The sequence below is a fragment of the Tamandua tetradactyla genome, chromosome 23 (genome assembly GCF_023851605.1).
Source record: "Tamandua tetradactyla isolate mTamTet1 chromosome 23, mTamTet1.pri, whole genome shotgun sequence".
NCBI classification, from domain to species: domain Eukaryota; kingdom Metazoa; phylum Chordata; class Mammalia; order Pilosa; family Myrmecophagidae; genus Tamandua; species Tamandua tetradactyla.
This window is the reverse complement of record NC_135349.1, coordinates 52,723,436-52,736,956: the sequence shown is the minus strand read 5'-3', so window position 1 is coordinate 52,736,956 and position 13,521 is coordinate 52,723,436. Positions and strand designations below refer to the sequence as shown.

Here is a 13,521-nt window from a genome sequence, read left to right as displayed (position 1 = left end):
GGTGAGGCCAGGCTGCCCATGGTCATGTTTGTAGCAGAGCCAGGCCTAGAACTCAGACCTCCTTCCCCCCTGCCATCTTGCAGTTTGCCATGGGGCCATCTGGCCTGGGGTGTGGAGGCGCCCAGCCTTGGGTCTGGTGCCTGGAAGAGCGCCCACTTGCTACGGCTCCTGTACCCCCCTTGGAATTTGTGCTGTTTTCCAGTGGCTGGAGCTCTTGATCCACGTGTACAGGCACTGTCCAGGGATTAATAAGAGCTTGCCCACATGGATGAGTTCTTGATGTGCTGCCACGAGAAAGTCACTGTTTGTCTCCTCTACTCAGGAAAAAGGTCCACTGGAAACTAGACCGGGACACAGCAGCCATTCCTCATGGCCAGGACACCTCAGAGCCAGGAGGATTTCAGAACAGCAGCGGGACCCTGCCTGTTGCAGCCTTTGGACTCCTTGGCAACAACAGAATCATGTGACAACGCATCTTCCTGGAAAGGGATTACTGGGGAGCGCAGGGCAGGAAGATGTTGATGCCTCAGGGGTTGGTATGTTTCCTGTTTGCGGGTAGGTAATTTAGCCTCTTCCTGCCTTGGGGTAGAGGTAGGCAGGCGGATACTTCTTCAGACCTAAAGCTCTAATTTGAAATTGAATGCGGTGGAGATCTTAAAGAATTAAAGGCCATGCTTACAGCTTAAAAAGGAAGCCTTAAACCGCACAGAATTAATTGATTTGATTGATTGATTGATTTCCCTCTTAGCAAATGTCAGGCATCTCGAATGAGTCTATTTTGATAGGTGGTCACTCTGGGAATCTGCACCCTGCACGCCCCCCACCACTGTCCTGCCTGCCACAGGCTCTGCCTCTACCACAGTTGTTCCTCTCGAAGTTTGTTTTTAATTCCCAGGGGTCCGAGCAGCCTGAAAGTGGACACTTTAGGGGCATGGGGGAAACACACACGAAGACTCAGGGGCTCCAGGGAGAGTGCCCCTTCCTGACCATGTGGGTATTGGTCTTTGTCAGGACAAACCACCTTCCCTTCCACCCATGCAGGATGTTCCTTGTCCTGCCAGGTGAGCTCTGTTGTTTTAGGATGGGCCATGGGTAGGGACCCTGCCCTTCTGCAGACCCACAGCTGTCCTGCAGCCACTGTTCTGGGATTGAACTCGGTGGCTTCATCATGCTGAGCCCTGTCTCTGGTGCCAGCCAGGGGCTTGTTCTCACCACTTAGACTGCTGACATTTATTTTCAAGAATGTCTTTAAATTATTCAATTAAGAATCATTGTCTTTTCCTGCGTAAATGTTTGTTCAAAAAGAAAAACACAGTTCAAACAGTTCTAGGTTCTTTGCAGTTAAATCATCAAAACACTATTTCCACAGCCACTGCTTTGTTGGAAATTGCCGTTTCCGTGTGTTTCAAGATCTTCCAGCTATAGTAAGACAGGTTAATGAAGAACATTTCTGAATAGTTTCCTTTTTTCCCCCTTTATAATTTACTAAAATAAAGCATCTGTTAGTGTCAGGTTTAAGAATGTAAAATGATTCTGATCAATGTAAATAAGATTATCTACTGCAAAGAGATATTTAAAACCTAAATCGTGGTCATTTCTTCTTTGCAAGAGTTCACGTACCTTTCTTCAAGTGACTTAGGAGGCTGCAGGTCGGGCCGTCTAGTTTCTCCCTGGGGGAGGCCTCTGTCTTCTTAGTGGGCCAGCTGGAGAGGGTGCCCACTTCACCCACCTTCTTGTCACACCCACCCGCTGGAGCGGACATACGGTGGCTGTGTGATGCCTTTGCAGGAGCTTACCGCACTTCTCATGGTAGGGGGCTGGCCATGAAACAACGTTCTGTTAGAATGAATATTCTACATTTGGGGCATGGCTTTTTCTTTTGGAACCTGGTTGGAGAGACAGGGCAGCCTCCTCATCGAGGTCCCTACACGATTGTTTTTTATGTCACTTGGTTGTTATACTTCCATTACTTCCAGAGTCTTTACATTTTCTTATGTTAACATTTTCACTCACTGTGGTTTAACTAGTTGGGGCTACTGGCAGAGACCTTCTCTCCGAAAGCCCCCATGCCTGCCCAGTTAGAGCAAGCACCAAGCACGCAACTGGGACTCTGGACTGAGCAGGTGAGGTGTATGGGTTTGCTGGAGTGGCTGGGAAAGAGAAAGAGGTGAGGGCAGAGTCGATGGATTCAGAAGAGGCTCTGCTGTGACATCCTACTAATTTCAGATACTTTTAATTCATTCAACAAATATGTATTTACTAATCCTGAGGGTAGCAGCATGGAGCCATCCACTGTCCCTCTCTCACAAAAGCTTACATTTTATGCTTGGAGAAGTCAACCCACTCTCAGTAATCTAGAGAAGGACTTGCAGAAAAAGGTGTATTTCTTATTGTCAGATACTGTAATTGGGGCACGGGTGTGCCATTTCCCCAGAAGGCCAGAAGATGGCAGTGCAACCTCTTTAGAATGGATTGTACTTGGAGGCTAGATTTGGGTCATTTCCACAGGCTGCTCCTGAGGCATTTGCCACCAGATTTCTTTGCAGCCTCTGAGTTGGAGCTGGGTGTGAGTAAGGCATATAAAAAAAAGAAAAACACACAGACGCAGGCAGGCCACGGTGGCTCAGCAGGCAAGAATGCTTGCCTGCCATGCCAGAGGACCCAGGTTCGATTCCTGGTGCCTGCGCATGTTGGAAAAAAAAAAAACAACACAGACATTTCTATGCTCCCCTGAGCCTTTGGATTGGGAGAAGGGAAGAAAAAGATGGCTGTTTAGCATTGTCTGAACTGTTCGGAAGATTGGCTGCAAAGAAGGTACAGTCCTTTTGTGGAAGATTTAGAGGCTTGGGAATTGGACCTTGGCTCTGGTCCCACATTCAGGGCCCTACTCTGCTTTTGTTTCCCACCCAAGCTATCATCCTTATAGTTAGTCCTTGGGGTTCTGGTAGAATGGCTTCTGTCTGCTTTCTTCCCTGTTATCAACATCCCCCCTCAACATACAGGAATCCTTTCCTGTTCCATGAGCCTCCAGTGTCTTCTGACTCCCCCCGAGCATAGGGACTGCCCCAGCCCCTCCCTTTATTCTCCTGCAACACTTGCCCCCCTCCCATACTGAGGATCTGAGCATGCAGAAGGCTTGCCTTAGCACTCTTGTATAATAATAAACAGTGTGAAATCTGCACCTTGTCTTTTGACTAGAGATTATCTTTATTTGGCCCGACCCTCTTAAAGGGTCATAAATGGGCCAATAAGGAACTTTACATTAAATAGCAGAAGTAAAGTGACCAAGAACATCGACTGCAGCCTCGGTGTCCAGGAGGCAGGCAGCTGTGGTGGAAGCTGGACTTCCCATCTGAAAGGCTCATGCCTTTCAGCCCCAACCAAGCTGGCTCCACAGGAATTCAAACCAATGCTACTGGATCTGATAATTTCCAAGAGAAGCTGGTCATTCATTTTTTAAAAAACAGCTTTATTGAGATATAATTCACATACCATACATTCATCTATTTAAAGTATACAACTCAGTGGGTTTTAGTTATTCACAGAGTTGTGCAACCATTACGATCAATTTTAGAACATTTTTATTACCTCAAAAGAAGCCCCAGGAGTGGAGAAAAAATATGGAATTGTTAAACTTTCCCTCCTGGGAAACCCCGGATACTCTGTCAAACACTAGGGACTCCCAAACTAATAGGCCAAACCCTGTATCTTTTTTTTTTTTTAATGTTTTTGATAAGCAACATACAAACACAAGCATTCTTAACATACAAAAATTTCATACATAGTATACAATCAGTAGCTCGTAATATCATCACATTGTTGTGTGTTCATCACCATGATAATTTCTTAGAACATTTGCATCACTCCAGAAAAAGAAATAAAAAGTAAAAAAATCACATATACCCCTTACCCCTCCCTCTCATTGACCATTAGTATTTCCATTTACCCAATTTATTTTAACATTTGTTCCCTCTATTATTTATTTATTTTTAATCCATATTTTTTACTCATCTGTCTGTATCATAGATAAAAGGAGTATCAGACATAAGGTTTTCACAATCACACAGTCAGAAAAGCTATATCATTATACAATCATCTTCAAGAAACATGGCTACTGAAACACGGCTCTACAGTTTCAGGCACTTCCCTCTGTCCTCTCTAATATACCTTAAACTAAAGAGGGGATATCTATATAATGTGTAAGAATAACCTCCAGGATAACCTCTTGACTCTGTTTGAAATCTCTCAGCCACCACACTTTATTTTGTCTCATTTCTCTCTTCCCCCTTTCAGTCAAGAAGGTTTTCTCAGTCCCTTGATGCTGAGTCTCAGCTCATTCTAGGATTTCTGTCCCATGTTATCAGAGAGGTTTACACCCAGGGTGGGGGGGGCAGTGAGTTTGCTTGTTGTGGAGATAGGCCACATCTGAGCAACAAAAGAGGTTCTTTGGAGGTGACTCTTAGGCCTAATTTTAAGTAGGCTTAGCCTGTCCTTTGTGGGGAAAAATTTCATGTTAACAACCCCCCAAATTGAGGGCTTGGCCTATTGATTTTGTTATCCTCACTGCTTGTGAGAATATCAGGAATTCTCCAAATGGGAAAGCAGAATTTTCCCCCTTTCTCGCCATTCCTCCAAGGGAACCTTGCAAATACTTTTTTACAAATCACACTGGGATTTATCAGGGCATCACACTGAACAAGCCTACAAAATCTCATGCCCTATTCAAGGTTCCATGTACTTATGGTGTTCAATTAAACTATATATTAGGAAATACACTAGTCAAAATATAAATTTTGTACCAAATAAACCAAGCCCCTAATCTTAAGGCTTGCTCTTACAAGATTTATTTCTGTAGTGGCGAAGCTAAGTCTAGTTATAATTATGCTTACGAGTTACTTCCAGAAATCCTCTTTTGTTGCTCAGATGTCACCTCTCTCTAAGCCCAACTGTATAAGGAAAATCATTACCCACCCCCTGATATGGGACATAATGTCCAGGGGTTTGATTCTCTCTGGCAATGTGGGACATGACTCCCAGAATTGAACCTTATCCTGGCTCCGTGAGATCAACAAGGCCTTCCTGAACGAAAGGGGGAGAAGAAATGTAATGAAATAAGGCAGCAGTGGCTAAGAGAGTTTAAATAGAGTTCAGAGGCTATTCTGAAGCTCTTCTTACCCCATCTAATGTCATTTCTGTTAACCCTAAAGAACACCCAGTGCTCTGAGATCTTATAGAAGTTGTACACACTCTAAGTTTATTCTTCAGAAATCTAAAACCTTCAGAAGGTTCCTGGGCAAGATAAGTCCTGAAACTCAGAGATGCCAGTCTCTTCGGGAACATCAATTCCATCCCCTCTCCCATTTTGTCAACACTGCTCTTCAACATGAAACAAGTTAAAATGGTTATAACCCAAATATCCCTAAAGATTGAGAGAAGGATCAAAGGAAAAGGAATTAACAGAGAAGTTAGGATTTAACAAGTGAGTATAACTGCTGAATCATTATACTGATATTTCTTTTTAGTTTCCAGTGTCTTGGAGCAGCTCTAAGGAAAAACCTAAAAGTGTAGCACCATATATATATATATATATATATACACGCTAAACTTTGAGATCTTATTTTGAGTACTTGTTACAGTATACTTAGAAACTTACTGCTTTTTTGTATATATATTTCACAATTTAAAAAATAATCAATTGACAATAAAGAAGAAGCCCCGACTTGTACATCTATGGCAAATTGATTTTTTACAAGGGTGCCAAGTACATTAAATGGGAGAAAGAACAGTCCCTTCAACAGTGGTGCTGAGAAAACTGGGTATTCACTGGCAAAAGAATGAAGTTAGACCCTTACCCACATACCATATACAAAAATTAAATGAATCAAGCATTTAAGCATAGAAGCTAAAACCATAAAACTCTTAGAGCAAACAGTGGTAACCTCTATAATCTTGGATTTGGTAGTAATTTCTGAGATCTGACACCAAAAACACAAGCCATAAAAGAAAAAGTAATTAAAATGGACTTCATCGAAGTTGAAAACCTTTGTACATCAAAGGACTTTATTAAGAAAGTGAAAAGGCATCCTAAAGAATGGAAGACAATAATTGCTAGCCATATATCTGATAAGGGTTTAATAACCAGAATATATGTAGAACTGCTATAACTGAGCAATAGAAATACAACCAAGTTTTTAAATGGGCAAGTTACTTGAATAGACATTTCTCCAAAAGATACACAGATCACCAATAAGCACATGAAAAGATATTCAACATCATTGGTCATTAGGGAAAGACAAATCAAAACCACAATGAGATACCACTTCCCACCCACTAGGATGGCTGTTATTTAAAAAGAAAATTTAAGTTGGCGAAGATGCAGAGAAACAGGAATGCTTATACCTTGTTAGCCTTGTAAAGTGGTGCAAGCATTGTGGAAACAAGTTTGGGGGCTCCTTGGAGAGTTGAACATAGAATTATGATCCAGCAATCCCACTTAATATATACTAAAAGAATTGAAAGCAGGGACTCAAATATTTGTACATCATTATTTATAGCTACTTTATTCATGATAGCCAAAAGTTGGAAGCAACCCAACTGTCCATCAGCTGATAAATGGATAAACAAAATGTGGTACATCCTTCTGTGGAATATTACTAAATCATAAAAAAAAGATCTACAACATAGGTGAATCTTAAAGATAGCATGTTGAGTGAAATAAACCAGACACTAAAAGACAGATGTTATATGATTCAACTTATATGCCAGAGAACTCCATCTTCACATCTATTTGAACTAAGACCAGAGCCTTTAGGACACTCCACGTTTCCCAAATGATCCCTTAAGCCTGCACGGGCTACCCCTCCCCAAATCCCATCTTTTTCAGGGAAAGAGGGACTGGGCGAAAACTTTAGCTTGATTCTTATTATTTTGAATTTTTAATTTGAATTAAATTTTTATTTGAATTTTAATACTATCAGTGCCCCAGTAGTTGCCACCCTTGTCCAAATCCCACAAACAAACTTTCTTTAAAAAAAAAAAAATCTATCTGTATATCTCTATATATAGATATGTGTCTGTGTGTGTGTTTTACTTTTTACTTTGAACTAATTTCAAACTTACAAGACAGTTGTAAAAATAATACAAACCCCATACAGACTACTGTAACATACCCCTACCCTCCAGATACCCAGAACCACCAATTTTAATAGTTTGCCAACTCTGCTGGATCATTCTTTCTTCCTATCTACCTGCTTACCTACTTACCTGCCTACCTACTTCCCTATCCTGGGTGAAACTGTTGTCTACCCCAGAAAAGTCATGTTCTTTAACCCTGATTCAGTATTGCTGGGTGGGATCTTTTGATTAGGTGGTTTCCATGAAGATGTGTCCACCCATTCAAGGTAAGATTGCTTACTGGAGTCCTTTAAGAGGGAAACTTTTGGAAAAGCTTTAGAGCCCACACAGCTAGGGACCTTTGGAGATGAAGAAAGTAAATACCCTTGGGGAAGCCTTACAAAATAAGAAGCCATGGAGAAAGCTAACAGATGTCACCATGTGCCTTCCCAGCTGACAGAGGTGTTCGGACCCATCAACCTTTCTTGAGCCAAGGTGTCTTTATCTGGATGCCTAGGTTTGGACATTTTTATAGCCTAAGAACTGTAAACTTGCAACTTAGTAAATCACCTTTTTAAAAAGCCATTCCGTTTCTGGTATATTGTAATCTGGCAGCTTTAGCAAACTAAAGCACTACCTATCTAGTGAGTATGTGAGAACAAGTTCCACACATCATACTCTTAGAACACACAATAGTTCCACATACATTTCCTAAGAACAAGTATATTCACCTATGTAGTCACCTTAAATGTAACATTGATAGAAAGCTTTATGTTCCAGTACTGTCTGTTTGAGGCTTTCTCATCCATTCTTAGAGCCATCTATTACCACAAATTGCATTTAATTGTCATTTTTTGTTTGTCTCTCTCTGTCTCTCTGTCTTTATACACACATATATATCTCTCGATCTGTTTTAGTTTCCTTGGCTGCTCAAGCAAATACCATGCAGTAGGTTGACTTAAACAATGAGAACTCATTCGTTCACAGTTTTGAGCTAGGAAAAGTCCAAATCAAGGCATCAGCAAGGTGATGCTTTCTTTCCAGAGACTGGTATTCTGGGACTGACTGCTGATGATCCTTGGTGCTGGGCTGCTCTGTCACATGGCAGTGCACATGGCAGCATCTCCTGCTCTCCCTTCTCTTGCAGGTTACATTGAAACTTAGGTTTTTGCTTCTGTGACTTTCTCTGAATTTCATTCTGCTTGTAAAGGATTCCAGTCATAGGATTAAGACCCATCCTGACTGAGTTGGGCCACACTGTAACTGAAGTAACCTCATCAAAAAGGCCCTACTTAATATGGGTTCACACCCACAAGAATGGATTAAGAACATGTTTTTCTGGGGTACACTATCCCAACCTCTCCCAAGCATACCATTCAGAGGGAATAATCATGTTCACAGTGTTGCAGTGCCCTCACTACCATCCATTACTACTACTTTCCCTCCGCCCCAAGCAAAAACCCCACACACATTTGGCGGTACCCCATTGCCTCTGCCCCTACCACTGGCAACCTGTACTCTACTTTCTGTCCCTATAAGTTTGTGTATTTTCTAATATTTTGTTTAGTTACCATGGGCTTAAATTTACCCAAATTCATAACGATCTCATTTGCTTTAATAACAGCTTAATTTCAATAAAAGACAAACGCAATGTTCCTATACCTCTCTATTCTCTCACCTTTATATAGTTCTTGTCACAAATTCGATATTTATGTATTGAGTCCAAACCTGTTGATTTATCATTCCAATGTGTGCATTTGCCTTTTAGATCCTGTAGGGAGTAAAAAATACAAAATACAATAGTACTGGTATTTATATTTACCCATGTCATTCATTATCTTTATGGGGGATTTTATTTCTTCATTTGGCTTCAGTCAATTATCTAGAGTACTTTACTTTCAGCCTGTAGAACTCGAGCATTTATTTAGGACTGGTCTAGTGTTGATGAAGTCCTTCAGCATTTGCTTATCTTGAAATTTGTAATGTCTTAATCTACACTCATTTTTGAAAGACAATTTCATGGATATAGAATTTTTGATTGGCAATTTTTTGCTTTCAGCACTGTAAATCTTCCTTCCCACTGCCGCCTTGCATCCATGGTCTCTAATGAGGAATCAGTACTTAATCTAATCTTATGGAGGCTCTCTTTTACATGGCATATTGCTTCTCTCTTGTGACATTCAGAATTCTCTATCTTTGGCATTTGACAGTTTGATTATCATATGGTACAGTTTGGATCTACTTAGATTTATCCTGTTTGGAGTTTATTGAACATGCTGGATGTTTGTATTCATGTCTTTTGTTAAATTTAGGAAGTTTTCAGCCATTTCTTTGAATATGCTTTCTGCCTCTTTCTTTTTTTTCCTTCTGGGACTCCTGCAATGAATATATCAGCATTCTCGAAAGTGCCTGTGGTAGTTAGATTCAGGTGTCAACTTGGTAAGGTGAAGGTGCCTAGTTCTATTGCTGTGGATATGAGCCAATGGCATGTGAACCTCATCTGTCACTGATTACATCTGCAGTCGTCTAGAAAGTGTGCCTGCCGCAATGAATGATGTTTGATTTGACTGGATGCTTAAATGAGAGAGCTCAACATAGCACAGCCCAAGCAGCTCAGCATACCTCATCTCTGCACTTGCAGCTCAGCCCAGGCCTTTTGAGATGCAGAAAGGAATCACCCCAGGAAGAGTTGTTGGAACCCAGAGGCCTGGAGAGAAGACCAGCAGAGTTCGCCCTGTGGCTTCCCACATAAGAAAAGAACCTCAGTTGAAAGTTAGCTGCCTTTCCTCTAAAGAACCATACATTTTTAACTGAATAAATCCCCTTTTATTAAAAGCCAATCCATCTCTGGTGTGTTGCATTCCAGCACCTAGCAAACTAGAGCAGTGTTCCACAAGTTCCTCAGGCTTTGTTCACTCTTCTTCGTTCTTTCTACTCCTCAGTCTGGATGATTTCAATGGTCTTATCTTCAAGTTCACTGATTCTTTCCTCTCCAGCTGCAATCTGCTGAACTCCTGCAGGGAATTTTTAATTTCTGTTACTGTGATCTTCAACTCTGTTTGGTTCCTTTTTATAATTTCCATCTCTCTATTGATATTCTATTTGTGTTCATCTGTCATTTTCCTGGTTTCCTTTAATCCTTCTCTATTTTTCTTTTGGCTCTTTGAGCATATTGGGACCATTTTTTAAAGTCTTTGTCTGGACTATCTCAGGCAGGTCTGATTCTCCTCACTGATAGTTTCTAATGCTTTAATCTTCTCCTCCTGTGCCTTCACTTCCTGTTTCCTTGTATGTTTTGTAATCTTTTGTTGAAAGCTGGGCATTTTGATATTTTAATGTGTTATCACTGGAATCTAGACTCTCGAATATCTGTTCGTTAAGGTTGTGTCCAGCTAGTATTATGAGAGAGTTTTTCTTGAATGCCAGGACCTAACCAAAAACAAACAAAAAATCAAAAATAAGAAAATACCTCTCCTGGTTGTTTTGATTTGCTATCCTGTCAGGATGCAATATACCAGAAATAGATTGTCTTTTACAAAGGGCATTTATTAAGGTACAAGTTATAGTTCTAAGGCCATGAAAATGTCCAAATTAAGGCATCAACAAAAGTATACCTTTATTCAAGAAAGGCTGATGTCACATGAAAGACACATGGCAATGTCTGCTATCTTTCTCTCCTGACTTCTGGTTTCTAATGGCTGTCCAGCTGCTGACATCTCCTGGGGTTTCTGGCAACTTCTGCATATCCCAGTGTCTATGTCTTTGTCAGCTCTTCTGAGGACTCCAGTAAACTAATTAAGACTCACTTTGAATGAGCAAGGCCACAACTCCATTAAAATAATCTAATCGAAAGGCCATGCCTTGACTCCCAGGGGTGTGGACCTTCTTGGCAATGTGGGACAGAAATCCTAGAATGAGCTGAGATTCAGCATCAAGGGACTGAGAAAACCTTCTCGACCAAAAGGGGGAAGAGAGAAATGAGACAAAATAAAGTGTCAATGGCTGAGAGATTCCAACAGTGTCGAGAGGTTATCCTGGAGGTTGTTCTTACGTATTAAATAGATATCACCTTGTTAGTCAAGATATAATGGAGATTTGTTGCTCAGATGTGGCCCCTCTCTCCAGCCAACACAACGAGCAGTCTCACCACCCTACCCCTCTTTACATGGGACATGACTCCCAGGGGTGTGGACCTTCCTGGCAACGTGGGACAGAGATCTTGGAATGAACGGAGACTCAGCATCAAGGGATTGAGAAAAACCCTAGAATGAGCTGAGACTTAGCATCAAAGGATTGAGAAAACCTTCTCGACCAAAAGGGGGAAGAGGGAGATGAGACAAAGTGTCAATGGCTGAGAGATTCCAAACAGAGTCGAGAGGTTATCCTGGAGGTTATTCTTATGCATCAAGTAGATATCATCTTGTTATTCAATTTGTAATGGAGAGGCTGGAGGGAACTGCCTGAAAATGTAGAGCTGTGTTCTAGTAGCCATGTTTCTTGAGGATGATTGGATAATGATACAGCTGTCACAATGTGACTGTGTGATTGTGAAAACCTTGTGAGTGATGCTCCTTTTATCTACCTTGTCAACAAAGGAGTAGAACATATAGAATAAAAGTAAATAATAGGGGGAACAAATCCTAAAATAAATTTAGTTTAAATGCTAGTGATCAATGAAAGCAAGGGGTAAGGGGTATGGTAGGTATAATTTTTTTTTTCTTTCCTGTGTTTTATTTCATTTTCTATTGTCTTTTTATTTCTTTTTCTGAATTAATGCAAATGTTCTAAGAAATGAATATGCAACTAAGTGATGATATTGTGAATTACTGATTATGTATGTTGTTTCTTTATTTTTTCAATTAATAAATAAATTACAAAAAAAAAAAAGAAAAAGAAACCACACACACACACACAAAAAGATGTAATGGAGAGGCTGCAGGGAACTGCCTGGAAATGTAAAGCAGTGTTCCAGTAGCCATGTTTCTTGAAGAGGATTGTATGATGATATAGCTTTCGCAGTGTGACTGTGTGATTGTGGAAACCTTGTGTCTGATGCTCCTTTTATCTACCTTACCAACAGATGAGTAAAGCGTATGGATTAAAGATGAATAATAAGGGGAACAAATGTTAAAATAAATTTGGATTGAAATGCTAGTCATCAATAAAAGGGAGGGGTAAGAGGTATGGTACGTCTGAATTTTTTTCTGTTATCTTTTTATTTATTTTTCTGAATTGATGCAAATGTTCTAAGAAATGATCATGATGATGAATATGCAACTATGTGATGATATTGTGAATTATTGATTATATATGTAGAACGGAATGATCAAAAGTTAAGAATTTTTGCGTTTGTTTGTTGTTATATTTTTTAAAAATTAATTTAAAAAAGGCCATGCCTACAATTGGGTGGGTCACATCTCCATGGAAACAACTTAATCAAACTATCCCATCCTACAATGGCTCTTCCCCCACAAGATAGAATTAAAATAACATGGTTTTTATGGGGTATATAACAGTTTCAAACCAGCACACTAGGCTTTACAGATTGACTTGTGTGGGCCCTCTCCTTCAGAGCTTATTCATTCATTGAGTTTATAGAATTGCTCCAGGCCAAAGCATAGGGTCTCCATGGTCCTTTCTGCACATGCCTCTTTGTCTTGAGAGTGCACATTTGGCACCAGAATTTCCTCTATTTATGCAGATATGAATGTCCCCTCTTCCCTTGGAAACAGTTTCCTCATGGTTCAGGCACTGCACTGCGATCCCTTGCTCCAGGTGGCCCGAGTTGACTGTTTCCTCACAGCATTCTGTAGGAGAGCTTGTGGGCCACTTTCTCCATGCAGGGCAAGTTCTGAGACAGCAAGTCCCTCAGGCTGTCCCCAGACCGATTAGGCTAGCATTTGGCTCCCAGTATGTGCAGAAGGGTACCTCTGCCCCCTCCGGAACCAGGACCAAGGATATCGGGATCCACAGTAGGAGCACAGCCAGCTCTGCACCAAGCTGGCAAAGTGTGGGGGAGAGGCCAGCCAGGGCACCACAAGATCCTACTGCTTTTTAGGGGCCGTTTTCTTGATTTGGCGCTTGCCCTGTTACTATAGTCCTTTGTTTCTGGAGCTTTGAGAAAGATGTTCTGCCAGTCCTTGCTCATTGTTCAAAGCCGTCGAGAGTTGGAGCCCTGAAACATCTCACTCTGCCATCTTGATCAGTGTTGCATCCCACTGATTCAGAGCAGGACTTATCCTAAAAGAAGTAATAGGGGGTACCCAGTTGGGACTGCTCCAAACTGCCCCACAACGGAGCCAGTTGAGATTCTAAAGCAAGAGACACTGAATGTCTATGTGATCAGTCCATAAGCATTTAGTAGGGGGATGTATGTACAGAGAGCTGCAGCTGCCTTGTGAGAGACAG

General features: G+C 41.1%; 1 protein-coding gene across 3 annotated transcripts in view; it reads left to right on the top strand.

Annotated features, from left to right (window-relative positions):
- DNAJA3 (DnaJ heat shock protein family (Hsp40) member A3) overlaps window positions 1–1,585 on the top strand; it is a 60,177-nt gene extending 58,592 nt beyond the window's left edge. For all 3 annotated transcript variants that reach the window (XM_077141943.1, XM_077141941.1, XM_077141942.1), the window contains one exon: window positions 323–1,585. Coding sequence is in view for 1 of the 3 variants with exons in the window: in XM_077141942.1 (XP_076998057.1) it covers window positions 323–345 (23 nt within the window). In the remaining 2 variants the exon portion in view is untranslated. The remainder of the gene's footprint in view (window positions 1–322) is intronic.
- Window positions 1,586–13,521: the final 11,936 nt, after the last annotated feature.